Source organism: Plecotus auritus (assembly GCF_963455305.1).
Source record: "Plecotus auritus genome assembly, chromosome: 10".
NCBI classification, from domain to species: domain Eukaryota; kingdom Metazoa; phylum Chordata; class Mammalia; order Chiroptera; family Vespertilionidae; genus Plecotus; species Plecotus auritus.
The window spans coordinates 3814786-3829937 of NC_137785.1; the positions used below are offsets into that span (position 1 = coordinate 3814786).

Sequence of the window (15152 nt, forward strand, 5' to 3'; positions counted from 1 at the left end):
GCTCCCTGTCCCAGAGGGGACACCCCTGTCCCTCCGCCCACCTCCCAGGCTGAGGGCTCTCCCTGTGGGATTTCCAGGGTGAGCTCTCTTCTAGAAGGTCCCAGGGGCAATGCTGTGACCTCAGTTTGGGGCGCAGGATCTGCCTCATGGAGAGGGATTCTGGGAAGAAAAGAGGAGGCAGAGGCAGGGACAGTTGGGAGACGCCCTCTGGTTTATCCCGAACAACCTTTCTCAAAGTGTGGTCCGTGGAACCCTGAAGTCTCTGAGAGCCTTTCCCGGGATGTGGGGTCGACACTGTTGGCAGGAGATGAAGGACATCCTGGCCTTTTCACTCCGCTGACAGGGGCGCTGAGGCCAAGCTCAGCACGAATGGGCTGACACCCGACCTCCATCGTCGTTCCTCCCACCAGCACTGACCTGCAGAGAGAAGACAGACAGACAGAGAACAGAACCAGTTCCCTTTAAAGGACGCGGTGGAAGTAGGTGAAATTATTCTCTTCACTGAAGCCTCATCCTTCCATCCACATTTTAAAACACCGTGGCCTCCGGTGGAGATACCCCAAAGGTGAACAGGGTGCCTGCATCGGCCCACAACCACAGAACAATGACCCCCCTCCCCACAGCCCGCACTCAGAGCCCCTGGGATCAGCCCAACAGAACCTACAGCAGCCACAGACTCAGAGCCACAGGGAGCAGACTGCTGGCTGCCGGAGGGCGGGGGGGACTGGGCAGAGCAGGTGGAGGAGGAGGAACTACAACACGGTCCCTACAGTGTGGTCATGGGGGGGAAAGCACAGCACAGGGAACACAGTCACTCATGTTGTAACAGTTACATGTGAGGTCACATGGTCCTACATGTATGGGGCGATCCCTGTATAAGTTCTATGAATGTCTAACCACAGACTTGTCCAAGTAAACTAATACAATATTGTACATCAACTGTAATTGAAAAATAAAAATATTCTCAAAAAGAAGATATATACATATATCTTGCCTTCATTACACAAGTGGATTATTCATTTGTTAATGGTCTTTAATAAAAATGGAGGATAAAAACCCCACATATGATGGCCCGGGAAATACACAGAAAACCCTCTGCCACATCCCAAGTGTCATGTACCAGGGAGATCATGTGTGTGAGTGGGGCTAGCCTCTTTCTCATGGGATCCATGTTTACTTTTTAAAAAGTTGAGCCCTAGCTGGTTTGTCTCAGTGGATGGAGCATAGGTGTGCGGACTGGAGGGTCCCAGGTTTCATTCAGGTCAAGGTCACAGGCCCTGGATGTGTTCTCAATTCCCAGTAGGGGGCGTGCAGGAGGCAGCAGGTCCTTGATTCTCTGTCATTATGGATGTTTCTATCTCTGTCTCCCTTCCTCTCTGAAATCAAGAAAAACTATACTTTTAAAAATTTGATATCAGAGAGGAACTGAGAGGGAGACAGAGATGGAAACATCCAGGATGGGGGAGAACCATGGGAAGGCTGGCTCCTGCACGCCCCCCACCCCCCACCCCTGGGGATGGAGCCTGCACACTGAGCCACACCGGCCTGGCCCTGTTTACTTAAAAGAATGAATGACACAGACACTAGGATTGCTGAGATTGGGTGAAGTGGCACACACTTTCTCAAACAGGAATGTGAGTGCCCAAGCTGGTTTGGCCCGGTGGGTAGAGCATCAGCCTTCGCACTGAAGGGTCCCAACTTTGATTCCAGTCCAGGGCACATGCCCGAGTTGTGGGCCTAATCCCCAATGGGGTGAGCAAGAGGGGGCCAATCAAAGATTCTCTGTCATCATTCATGTTTCTCTCTCTCTCTCTCTCTCTCTCTCTCTCTCTCTCTCTCTCTCTCTCCCTCCCTCTCCTTCCGCTCTGAAATCAATAAAAATGTATTTTTAAAAATAAACATGAGCTTCTCCCTTCAGGATATGTCACCTGGCAGGGGACCACGGACAGGCCTGTTGTCTTGATGAAATGTGAGCCCCCGAGAGAAAACCAGAAGTTGGAACAGGGGTGTCCCACCACGTCAGCTAGACCCTCCCCAGTGCGGACACACTTTCCTAGGGGCTCTGTGGGAACAGACTCACATGTGAGCTTTGATGACGGTGATTAATGCACCAGCACGGGAAGGGCTCTGGGACTTAGAGACACAGGCATCACTTTAACTAACCTGCATGAGGACAGAGCCACCCAGCAAGACGGCCCTGGGGACGGTGACATGACAGAACAGGAATTATTCAATATTCCCCAACCAGCAGGGCTTGGGGGTTGAACATTGACCTATGAACCAGGAGGTCACACTTCACCTTTTTGTCAGAACACAAGCCTGGGTTAGAGGCTCCATCCCCAGTGTGGGGAATGTAGCAGGCAGCGGATCTATGATTCTTTCTCATCATTGATGTATCTCTCTCTCTCTCCCTACTTGAAATAAAAGAATATATATTTAAAAAACTAAAACAAGAAGAACACAGTCAATATGGTTTCAGGTCTCACTGTGCAGAGCCCTTTCAGAAACGACCGCTTGTGTCGCTGCAGTGACTGTCACAGGTGAGCACCCACACTGACCTGAAAAGGTCAGGAAAACGCTGCTCCTGCCCATTTCTGTGAGGCCGGCTGTGTCCTAAGAAGCTGCAGCCACAATAACAGATAAAACGCAGAAGCAAATGTGAACACCCAGCGTCTCCCAGGGAGACGGGAGGATGTGAAAGGGGAGCAGGTCCCTCCTCTCTCCTCCTTGTTCTCTGGGAAATGGGTGTTTTCCATAAAAACATGCCTCTGTTACCCTCTCACGGGCAGTGAGCATGCGACGTGCATTAATACTTGTTTCCCGTGTGACTCCGGGAGTGGTGACTGTGACAGACGGAACCACATAAACAGGATTATTGCGGGCCTCCCTCCTGTGTGAGGTGCACAGAGATGGTGAACCCCAAACCTTGGAAAGTCCCTGAACAGCACAGCGCCTGGGCCAGGCCTCGGGGGACAGTGTGACGGGAGCTCCGCGCAGGAGGGGGGTCAGGACCGAGTCCAGGGCCCAGGCCTGCGCGCAGGTCTCAGCAGGGGACAGAGTCTGGGGGGGGCAGCTCCGTGTTGGGGACTCCCCAGCGCCCTGGTTTCACTTCTCCTCTCCCAACCTGTGTCGGCGCCTCCTTCCTGGATACTCGTGACGCGTCCCCACTCACACTCCCATTGGCTCAGCGGTTTCCAGAGCAGCCAATCAGCGTCCCCGCGGCTCCGGTTATAACTCCTCCGCGGAAGCGCCCGGACTCAGAAGGTTCCCCCGACGCGGAAGATGCAGGTCCTGAGGCCCCCCACCCTCCTCCTGCTGCTCTCGGGGGCGCTGGTCCTGACCCCCAGCTGGGCCGGTGAGTGCGGGGTCGGAGGGGGCGGCTGTGCGGGGAGGAGCGAGGGGACCCGGCGGGGGCGCGGTGCCGGGAAGGCGCGTGTCAGCCCCGGCCCTGCCCTCCGTCCGCCCCCCAGGCCCCCACTCCCTGAGGTATTTCAGCACCATCGTGTCCCGGCCCGGCCGCGGGGAGCCCCGGTACCTCGAAGTCGGCTACGTGGACGACACGCAGTTCGTGCGGTTCGACAGCGACGCGGCGAGTCCGAGGATGGAGCCCCGGACGCCGTGGATGCAGCAGCCGTGGGTGGAGCAGGTGTACCCGGGGTATTGGGAGGAGGAGACGCAGAAAATGAAGGGACACGCACAGGCTTTCCGAGTGAGCCTGAAGAACCTGCGCGGCTACTACAACCAGAGCGAGGACGGTGAGCCGCGCGCCGGGCCCGTCACAACCCCCCTCCCCACGGACGGGCCGGGGTCGCCCCGAGGGTCCGAGTCCGAGCCTCACCCCGAGGCGGCGGGACCCGCCCGTCCCCCACCCGGGAGGAGCCCGCGGGGACTTTGACCCGATTTCACTTTCAGTTTAGATTCAGGCCCCGCGGGGCGGGCGGGGCGGGGTGACCTCGGGGCGGGGCTGACCTCGGGGCGGGGTCAGGGTCTCACACCTTCCAGTGGATGTATGGCTGCGACGTGGGACCCGACGGGCGCCTCCTCCGCGGATACTGGCAATACGCCTACGACGGCACCGACTACATCGCCCTGAACGAGGACCTGACCTCCTGGACCGCGGCCGACATGGCGGCTCAGATCACAAAGCGCAAGTGGGAGGCGGAGGGTGTGGCAGAGCCTGAGAGGAGCTACCTGGAGGGCCTGTGTTTGGAGTCACTGCGCATGTACCTGGAAAAAGGGAAGGAGACCCTGCAGCGCGCAGGTACCAGGGGCCCTGGGGCCGCCCCCTCTCCCCGGGGCTGGGGTCCTACAAGGAGACAGGACAGGGGGTCAGTGTCAGACACCCCTCCTAGGGTCGGGGATGGCGCCCCGATGGATGTCCAGATCAGGTACCAGAGGGACTCCCCCTCCTCTCAGGGACAGTTAGGGGTGCAGGCTCTCCTGGGGTGCAGGGAGACCCCCGTGAAATAATCCATCAGCGGTTCCCATGGGCCCTGCAGGGGCTCTGGGACCCACGGGGACCTTCTCTCTCAGGCCTTGTGCGCTGCCCACACCCCCGTGTCTGAGGCCTGACCCCAGCTTTTCTGAGTCACGTGGCCTCCACCCAGGTCAGGACCACAAATCCCTTTCTCCCCTCAGAGACCTGCCTCCTGCCCTGGGCTGTGTCTCTCTGATTCTAGAACTTTCTAAAGAACATGAGGTCCTTCCAGGTGCCTCTGTCCAGGCTGGTGTGGGGGCTGTGTGCTCCCTCCCCCACCCAGGTGTCTGTCCACTCTCAGGATGGTCACATGGGCGCTGCTGGAGTGTCCCATGGCAGATGCAAAGGTCCTGCATTTTCTCCCTCCCCTCAGACCCCCCAAAGGCACACGTGACCCACCACCCCGTGTCTGCCCATGAGGTCACCCTGAGGTGCTGGGCGCTGGGCTTCTACCCTGCGGACATCAGCCTGAGCTGGCAGCGTGACGGGGAGGACCAGACCCAGGACATGGAGCTGGTGGAGACCAGGCCTGCGGGGGACGGCACCTTCCAGAAGTGGGCGACCGTAGGGGTGCCCCCCGGAGAGGAACAGAGATACACGTGCCATGTGCAGCACGAGGGGCTGCCCGAGCCCCTGACCCTGAGATGGGGTGAGGAGGGCCGTGGGCACAGAGCCTCTTCTCAGGGCAGCGGGGTCCTGGTGGACTCATTGGGTTTGGGGCTGAGGCCTGGGGTCAGGGCCCTCACCCTCCCTTCCCTTGTCCTCCCAGAGCCGCCTTCTCACACCTTCATCATCATCATGGGCATCGTTGGGGGCCTGGTTCTGCTGGGCGCTGTGGCTGTTGCTGTGATGTGGGGGAGGCGGCGCTCAGGTGGGCAGGGGTGGAATCTGAGTGTCTGTCCCACTGGGGGTTCAAGCCCAGGTAGATGTGTGTCCCGCCTCATTCACGGGAAGCACCGTCCCCACGCGTGTGATGGCCAGTGTCGGGCTCTGTGCTCACCCTTACTCCTTAGTGAGGCCCGTGGGAAATGAGGGACCATTTACCACCTGATGATGCTGGTGGTGGGGACCCCGTTCCCAGCATCCCCAGGTCAGAGGGCAGGTCCCTGCTGAGCACAGACTCCAGGAGGGCGGAGGGTCCAGTCCCCACACATGCACTTCCCTCAGGTTTCCTGGTCCTGCCCTGGGTTTATACACTCGGTTCTGGAAACTTCTCTGGGGCCCAGGACTAGGGCTTCCTTTAGGACCTCATGGCCCTGCCTCCTCCCTGGTCTCACGGGATGTTTTCTTCCCGCAGGTGGAAAAGGGAGCTACGCTCAGGCTGCCAGTGAGTATGGAGGGGTGACCCCTGAGTCCCTGCGACAGTGCAGAGGGGAGCCATTGGGGACCCCACCCCCATAGTTCCTCCTTAGTCTCCTATCCTGGGCTCTGACCCCATCCTGCTGTGTCCCCCGCAGGCAGTGACAGCGCCCAGGGCTCTGATGTGTCTCTCTCGGCTTCTAAAGGTGAGACCTGCCGTGGGGAGGGGTGGGCAGAGGGAGGCCTGGGTGGTGGGGAGTCTGTGGGACACTGTGAGCATGAAGTGGGTTTGAGAATGTCACCAGTTACAGCCACTGCCCTGAATCTGCTCCTGATGATTGTCCTCCACAGCGTGAGGCGGCTGCCTTGTGGGGACTGAGTGATGGATGGTGTTTTCACGCTCCCACTTCCTGACTCAAGAACCTCTGATGGGGGGCTGGCCCAGCCCTGCTCCCCACACTTTTCTGTCCCCAGAGGCGGCTGGGCCCTCCCCATCCCCATCCCCATCCCTGCCTTTCCTCCCTGGTGCTCTGAGCTCAACTTCCTGCTCCGTATTGAAAGGAGACTGTGGATTGACCTGGTTCTTCAATTCTTGTCCTGATTGGTGACGGTAATTAAAGGAGACCCTCTAATTAAATGTCTTCTGAGAGGAAATAAACGGAAACACCAAGAATTTTGCAGATTCCCGTGTATTCTGAGCTCTTTGCAGGCGGGACAGGAGGGGTGGGAGGACGGAGCGTGGTCGGGTTCTGTGCCTGGTCAGGGCTCAGTGCATCGTGGGCTTTGACGTTGTCACTCCACTACCTTGTCACCTCTCTGCTCCTCTGACCTTCTCCCTCTGGGGACCCTGTCCCACCAGGACCTGTGGTCACTGGGACTCCCATCCCCAGGCCTTGTCACGTGTCCTAATGCAGCGCCTCTCCTGAACCCTGGACAGCGAGGTCTTCCTGGGCAGGTCAGCCTGGGCTCAGGCCTGGGTCCGCCCTCCGCCCTCCTGTCCTGGGTGTTTGTGGTGTCTTTGCTCTTGGGAACCTTATGCCTGTTGCTGTGTTTGTGTAGGAGTTTTGGTCTCATTCTCTGGGTGTCCCCGTCTGACAGTATCAGGGCTCATTTTGGGGTCAGTGTCCCGCAGGCCCAGGGTCCCCGCACACAGGACTGTGGTGTGGAGAGATGGCTTTTCAGGCTCCTCCTGCTCTGCCTCCTTCTAGGGCCTGAACGTTCCCACCCTCTGATCAGCTTGGTCTTTCTGGGGACCAGCCCCCACCCTGAAGCCTCCCGGCCCCTCAGCCAAGAGCCATCTCATCAGCATCCCAAAGACACTTGTCACTCAGGAGGTTCCCAGGGTGTTAGGAGCTCAGTGCCAGGAGCCAGGGGCAAAGACCAGACATTTCTCTCATCCCACAGTCTCTGCCCACAGATCCATTAATAGCCAAAGGGTCCCAGTAGTTAAGGACGCTGGCACCTTACTAGAGTCCCACTCACTCATGAACAAGAGTCCAGTCCATCCTCCTGTTGAGGATGTTTACATGGTCCACACACATGAAATTGCCCAACAGTTTTAGTCAGAGGGGAAACTCAAGTTCAGCCACCATGTGATGTTGGGGCTCACCTCCCCGCATGGTGAAAATGACAGAGTCAGACAAAACCAACTCTTCACAGGAATGTGGACTCCTCTCTCAGATATTCCTGGTGGGAAAGTGAGTTGTGTCAAACCCGGTGGGAAATGGTTTCGCCGACTCCCTGCACCTGGAGACTGAGAGCAGGATGGATGTCGGGGAGTCAGAGGCTGAGCGTCACCCACGGGAGGACGGGAGATCACAAATGGGACGAGGGGGAGAGTGAAAGGCTCAGAAGGACAGATGGACCGAAGGGAGAGACGCCTGTTGGCAAACGTGTGGAGAAAAGAGAAGCCCTCCCCCTGTTGGTGAGAACGTCCTTGTACTCCAGAACCAGACGTTCAGCCCTTACGTTCCTCCAACCGCCCAACTTCAATGATGGCTCCCTTTCACGGGTTGGGCACTCCTACCGTGTCCCCCAATCTTCCCAATGGGGTGCCACACATGTGCTGTCACAGCCGGGAAAGTTAGTGAGGATGTCAGCTGTCCCACCCCATCCTCTGAAAGAAATAATAAAGGGAGAGGATTTAATGAGGTCACAGGATCTCACGTATCTTGGAATTTAGGGGAAGTCGCTCTCTGCCCCATGGGACACCTGTACATCGTGAGCAGAGACGGGGGAGAAAGGGGAACCAACTCCATTGGAGGCGTGAGGAAATCGGGATGAAGCAGTCGATGTGGAAGCACAAAGGTGGGAGTGGAACCCGAGTTTCTTCTCAGGGGACGCTGAGGGGCACCTGCTGGCATCTCTACCTGGACAGGAGTGACGGGACCACGGGTCTCCAATCCAATCAGGGACTCCACACGGCCCTTGATAGAAGGGAACTTTTTCCCGATGCATTGTGACCTTTTATTACTGCCCAGCATGCTTTTACTACTCCTGTGGACAGTGTAGGGATGTTACAGAGAAAGTGGTTGACTCGTCAAGTCCCCAAACAAATATGGACAAGAAACGCTAACCCGTTCTCCTGCATCCCAGCCGCGATGGGAATTCATGCCCCACACAGTGCAGGGAGGGCAGGATGGAGGCAGGTGCTCAGAGCGGTGGCTGATTTCTTCTGGAGTCTGAGGAGAGTAACTGCCAGGGCAGGTCAGGCAGCCGCAGGATGGACCGAGAAAGACTTAAGTCCCCCAGGTTACCACTGACCTCCCTGCCTTCCTTCTTGGCCCAGGATTGGTCGTGATGTGCAGGTGGGAGTTTCTGTTTGTTACAGTCGTGAACACCATCATGGTTTCTGCGTTCAGATCCTTTACGTCGAGCCTGAGAAAATACCGAGGGACGACTCTGTTATTCCTGTTCTCTCCTTTGGCTTGGTGGCCTCAGGGACTCTTTTCCCCATGCATCATCCTTCGAGCATTATCGGGAGCCTTCCATGTGGACTCTGAGGGAAAAGGAGACCGCTCTCCAGACGAAAAACTCTCATTCTGGCAGGAGACAGAGTGGTCTCCATTAAGCATGGATCACAAGACAAGAATTCCATTGGAAGAAGAGTTTAATAATAAGCAGTGACACTGTGGAAATCAATAATCAATACTCCCCATGCATGGAGCTTTACATGGTCACCACAAATGATACGGTCCATACTTTGTTCACTACGACATGGAGGGTCACAGTTTTATAACTAAAGTATGATTCCATGCCGAGGGGAAATAGTCAATAAGATGGTTAATTACTACGGGTGGTGCCAGGTGGGGACTGGACTTCTCGGGGGGTCACTTGGTGAATTATACAAATGTCTAACCACTATGATGTACACTGGAAATCAATATAATCTTGAACTGTAATTGAAAAATAAAAACTAGCCCTGACCCGTTTGGCTCAGTGGATAGAGCATCGGCAGAGACTCAAGGGTCCCAGGTGTGATTCCGGTCAAGGGCATGTACCTTGGTTGCGGGCACATCCACAGTAGGGGGTGTGAAGGAGGCAGCTGATCGATGTTTGTCTCTTATGGATGTTTCTCTTTTATGGATGTTTCTAACTCTCGATCCCTCTCCCTTGCTGTCTGGAAAAAATCAATAAAATATATTTAAAAAAATAAATAAATAAGAAAAATAAAAACTATGTACGTTTACATGATTAGAGAATGGGGGAGCACTTACTCCAGCGCCATAATCATAGCATTTGATTCAATTTTTTTAAAAAGAGGAGGGGGGTTGGGAGGCACATTCCCTTCCTGTATGTCCCATGGCAGATGCAAAGGTCCTGCATTTTCTCCCCTCCGCTCAGACCCCCCAAAGGCACACGTGACCCATCACCCCGTCTCTGCCCGTGAGGTCACCCTGAGGTGCTGGGCGCTGGGCCTCTACCCTGCGGACATCAGCCTGAGCTGGCAGCATGACGGGGAGGACCAGACGCAGGACATGGAGCTGGTGGAGACCAGGCCTGCGGGGGACGGCACCTTCCAGAAGTGGGCGGCCGTGGGGGTGCCCCCCGGAGAGGAGCAGAGATACACGTGCCATGTGCAGCACGAGGGGCTGACCGAGCCCCTGACCCTGAGATGGGGTGAGGAGGAGTGGGCACAGAGCCTCTTCTCAGGGCAGCAGGGGCCCTGGGGGACCTCAGTGGGGTCGGGGCTGAGGCCTGGGGTCAGGGCCCTCACCCTCCCTTCCCTTCTCCCCCCTAGCTGCCTTCTCACCTTCATCTTCATCATCCTGGGCATCGCTGGGGGCCTGGTTCTGCTGGGAGCTGTGGCTGGAGCTGTGATGTGGGGGAGGAGGCGCTCAGATGGGCAGGGGTGGGGTCTGAGTGTCTGTCCCACTGGGGGTTCATCCCAGGTAGGCGTGTGTCCCGCCTCATTCACAGGAAGCACCGTCCCCACGCCTGTGATTGCCAGTGTGGGGCTCTGTGCTGACCCTTACTCCTTAGTGAGGCCCATGGGAAAATGAGGGACCCACTTACCACCTGATGGTGCTGGTGGTGGGGACCCCGTTCCCAGCAGTCCCAGGTCAGAGGTCAGGTCCCTGCTGAGCACAGACTCCAGGAGGGCGGAGGGTCCCGTCCCCACACATGCACTTCCCTCAGGTTTCCTGGTCCTGCCCTGGGTCTATACACAGGGTTCTGGAAACTTCTCTGGGCCCAGGACTAGGGCTTTTCTTAGGACCTCCTGGCCCTGTCTCGTCCCTGGTCTCTCACGGGATGTTTTCTTCCCGCAGGTGGAAAAGGAGGGAGCTACGCTCAGGCTGCCAGTGAGTATAGAGGGGTGACCCCTGAGTTTCTGGGACAGTGCCTATGGGAGGCATGCAGGACCTGACTCCATAGTTCCTCCTTAGTTTCTTGACCTGGGGCTCTGACCCAATCCCGGTGTGCCTAAGCCAGGCAATGACAGCGCCCAGGGTTCTGATGTGTTTCTCTCGGCTTCTTAAGGGGATACCTGATCTGCGGATGGGGTGGGCAGAGGGGAGGACTGGGTCATGGGGATTCTGTGGGACATTGTGACCATGAAGTGGTCTTTGAGAACGTCACCAGTTTCAGAAACTCCCCTGAATCTGTTCATGATGATTGTCCTCCACAGCGTGAGGCAGCTGCCTTGTGGGGACTGAGTGATGGAAGATGTGTTCACCCTCCCACATCCTGACTCAAGAACGTCTGATTGGGGTGCTGGCTGTAGGAAGCCTTCGATTGTCTTCACTATCAGAGAAGTGTAAACAAGGAGCTCGGAATGCTGGTGAACCTTGAGCCCTGGCAAGGGCCAGAGCTATGCACTGATTGTTGAGTCCAGACAGTGATGGCTCAAGCAATTTCCTGACCAAATAGTCTCAGAGTAAATCTTTCTAACATTTACTGATCCTTAAGAGAGTCTGTCTGTTACCGGAATTGCCTGCCTGCCTAAGAGCTATTTGTATGTCCAAAGTTGAATAAAAGGTTGGCAAGGCCTGGGCACCAGGGGAAGTTCTTCCCGTTGTGTTGGGCTTCCTGCCTGGCCCCCAGTATTTCCAAATTATTATTTCTTGTCTCCTCTCTGTCATTTGCGCGCGGCCCTCCTCCAGATTCCGAACCCGGAACCACACAGGACGTGGCTCACACATCTGGTGCCACAACAGGGGACATCTAGAGGAGAAGATTTCGTCTAGATAGGAAAAATGTAGCTTCGGCGGCAAGGTAGAGAAGATTTCACCGGATAGGTGGGGAACAATTCACTGGATAGGTGGGGAAATTCACCACGTGCAAAGCATACAGCCAGCTGCAGAAGTTGCGATCTGTAAGGGTGGGAATCTTTTTTTAAGCCAGGCTAGTGGGGCAGAATTCAGTTAAAAAGTAAGAAACTATATTGTAGACTTTTGGTTTGCATGCTTAAGAATAAAGAAATTAAAGTGTCAGGAGGTATTCTCTTATAGTTTTTGCATGATGTTATAGAACATAACCCTTGGTTTCCTGAAGAAGGTACATTAGATCTTGAATGTTGGGAAAGATTGGGTCAAAACTTGAAAAAAGCTCAGCAGCAAGAGACATGTTAATTCAGCAATTAGCTTATGAAAATGCCAATGCTGATTGTAAGAAATGCCTGACGCCTCTGAGAAAAAAAAGTTCCATTACAGAAATAATTCAGGCTTGTCAGAACGTGGGGTCAGGCACTTTTCAAGCAAACTTACTCGCTGCCGCTGTAACAGTGGGGAATATAAGGTGCTATAATTGTGGTAGAACAGGACATTTTAAAAGGGAATGTACGCAGCCAAGAAGGACACAAGGTGGCGCTCCAGGGAAAGGCGTGAGCATTCTGCCTCCAGATTCAGTCAATGCAGATTCAACCTCTTTTATGTCCTAGATATTAAACAGGAAATTATTAGATACTTGTGTATTAGTTATTGTTTATTGTTAGTTTATTAAGCACGACTTTAATTTAATTTAATGAGAAAGAAATGATAGATGGCCAGGCGATTGCCGAGTTTCCCCAGAACAAACAGAATGCGGGAATGGGGAGAGAGAGAATAGGCGTGGTACACGTGGCCAATAATACAGGTTCTAGGAAAATTCTCTGGGCAGAGGGAAGTAATGAAAAAATTACTAGGTCTTTTGGCGATCCTGGAGAATGGACGCCCACTCGAGAATGTTATTAAAAGTCTCATTTTTGCCATGTTTTTATTTCACAATCCATCATTTAAAATTTAGACAAATGAAACATTTCCCAGAATTGAGGGATGCATCTGGGATTTCTGTACCTATGAGAAGAAAGTCTAGCTTAAGAGAAAAGCGCCCTCTGCCCGATTTTGGGTGACTTCTTGAGCCCCAATGTCTTCACGGATGCTACAGAAAGAACTAAGACTGTTTTTTCTTTAACAAATGGCAAAAATGACACAAAATATACAGGCTATATTTGGACAATAGGATTAATGTTTCCATAATGATGGTAATCTTTGAATAATAACGTAGCGCATTCCAAGGTTGCCTCCCAAATCTTGGGGGCACTCCTGTTTTTCCACAAAATAATAATAAAATAATACTTTAGCATGGAAGGCACTAAAAGTTAGCTCTGTTATAAAATTTGCCAAAAGAACACGGCCTTGTTAACTGGCTTTGAAATCTTAAAGTTGTTAGAACACAAATAATAAAAATAACTAAAATAAAGAATTTGTGGGCTTCCGGGGTCGGGATCCCGATCGCGGCCGGCTCTGGCTTCCCCGGGGTCGGGTACGCGGGAGGCCATGGCGTCCTCCTTGGCCCCGCCGGCCTCCATAGCGGTGAGCACAGCGGCCCCCGGCCAGGGTTTCGGCTTCGCCTCCAAAACCAGGCAGAAGCGTTTGGTGCAGCAGAAGGTGAAGGTGTCTCGGGCGGCTGACCCACCGGTGGGCGTGTTGCTGGGGGGCGTCGCCCACTTGATCATTGAGCTCAGCCAGGTGCCTCCCCCTGTGATGCTGCTGCTGCCAGATGGTTTTAAGGCCAGCTCCGAGGTCAAGGCCAACAATCACCTTTTCCACAGGGAAAATCTGCCCAGTCATTTCAAGTTCAAGGAGTAGTGTCCGCAGGTCTTCAGGAACCTCCGTGATCGATTGGGCATTGATGACCAGGAATGCTTGGTATCTCTTACCCGCAGTCCCCCGAGTGGAAGGGAAGGCAGTGACGGTCGCTTCCTTATCTCCTGTGATCGGATGCTGGTCATCACAGAAGTATCCGGGGAGGACATTGCTGACATGCACAGCAACCTCTCCAGCTCCCAGCAGTACATTGTGAAGTGCCATGGTAACACGCTGCTGCCCCAGTCCCCGGGGATGTACCGAGTTAGCGGGACAGTGAAGACAGCTACATGCTTGTGATGTGCTACATGTTTAGCCACCGTCTTCCTGTGCACAGGAAGTGTGACCTCAGGGGCTCCCTAGTGTCCCAGGAAGCCAGCGATAAAGAAAAGGTTAAGGAATTACCTACCCTTAAGGATAGGGACTTTCTCAACAAGAGCCAGAAAGTTTATAGTGGTGAAGAGGAGAAGAAAATATTTCTAGAGAAGCTAAAGAGAGGTGTGGAGTTCCTAGTGTGGCTGAAGATCATGGACCACAGCCTTCTGTTGGGCATCCGTGACGTAGTTGGTGGCTCCGAACCGGAGGAGGAGGGGCCTGTGCGGGAGGAGGAGTCCGAGGGGGATGGGGACCGTGGCCTGAGGGGACCTGCTCTGGTGGGCTCCTGTGGCACCTCCCCTGAGGGCATTGGCAGCTACATGCTTTCCCATCGGCCCCTGGGCCCTGGAGAGTTTGAATCCTTCATTGATGTCTACGCCATCCGGGGTGCTGAAGGGGCCCCCCAGAAGGAGGTGTATTTCATGGCCCTCACTGCCATCCTGACCCAGTGTGATGCCAAGAAGAAAGCAGCTCCTGCAGCCAAAACTGCCAAGCATGGGGCCGGGGCAGCGATCCTGAGCAGTATGCTCAGCGATTCCGGGATTTCATCACCAACATCTTTGCCTAAGAGACTTCGGGGTCACTGCCGCCTTATGTTCAGAGTAGACTTCACCAAGCCTTAATTACCTTACATTTTTTCACCTGTGATGCCCACGGCAAGACACCCATGGAAGTACACTGGTGTCAGAATAAGGCAAAGGAAAATGATCTGGTTAAATGGAAAGATCCCGAGTCTGGGTTCTGGAAGGGCCCTGATCCCCTCTTAACATTCGGTATATTTCCAGAAAATTTCTCCAAGCCCATGTGGATTCCTGCAAGAAATATTAAACCTCAGCATGGATCCCAGGGAAGAACGGGCCAGGTTAATGAGGACCTTGCACCTGGAGCCATGCCTTACAGCTGCAGACATTCGACTACCCCAGCCGCAGGCAGGCTGCACACCATCCCATTGTATCATTTCTACATTCCCAAGGGTTTCCCTCATGATTTTAAAACAACCGGCTTTCGCTTGGGTTCCTACCAACCTAGCCGAGCCTTGGGAATCTCATCACACCTACCACCTGTCCCAGGATCTGGTAAAAACCTTAACACAACAAGGATTTCTTGGAATGTTAATTGCAGGAATCTTTGCCCTCTTAATGTTAACGTCTGTGGGCGTTGCTGCTTCATCCATGGTACAAACTGTTCACACTTCTCAGTTTGTACAACAGGTTAAGGAAAATGTAACTAAGACCTTGTCTATACAAAAAAGAATTGACAGCCGATTTGAGATTGAATTGTGGGCCCTAAAGTCTACAGTCTTGTGGATGGGTGATAAAAACCACAGCCTAGAGCAAAGACTATCCTTGCAGTAATTTTTTCCAGATTTCTGTTACCCCCGTTTGCTATAATAGCACCTTGCACCCTTGGGAATCAATAAAAACTCACCTTCTTGG

General features: G+C 54.3%; 1 protein-coding gene and 1 pseudogene across 3 annotated transcripts in view; both read left to right on the forward strand.

Moving 5' to 3' along the window:
• LOC308234884 (popy Class I histocompatibility antigen, A-1 alpha chain-like) overlaps positions 1–6461 on the forward strand; it is a 42234-nt gene extending 35773 nt beyond the window's left edge. The window contains exons 3-9 of one of the 2 annotated variants that reach the window (XM_080643305.1): positions 3471–3755; positions 3986–4261; positions 4851–5126; positions 5247–5348; positions 5775–5804; positions 5935–5982; positions 6128–6461. In XM_080643305.1, coding sequence (XP_080499431.1) covers positions 3471–3755; positions 3986–4261; positions 4851–5126; positions 5247–5348; positions 5775–5804; positions 5935–5982; positions 6128–6132 — 1022 coding nt within the window. In that variant the 3' untranslated portion in view covers positions 6133–6461. Of the gene's footprint in view, positions 1–3226; positions 3356–3470; positions 3756–3985; positions 4262–4850; positions 5127–5246; positions 5349–5774; positions 5805–5934; positions 5983–6127 lie in introns of those variants that run through there. The other variant, XM_080643306.1, reaches the window with a different exon arrangement.
• A 6571-nt stretch (positions 6462–13032) lies between these two features.
• Positions 13033–14284, forward strand: LOC308234876 (phosphatidylinositol 5-phosphate 4-kinase type-2 gamma-like; annotated as a pseudogene). Its single transcript has one exon. The product of its transcript is annotated as a phosphatidylinositol 5-phosphate 4-kinase type-2 gamma-like (transcript).
• The last annotated feature ends 868 nt before the right edge of the window (positions 14285–15152 follow it).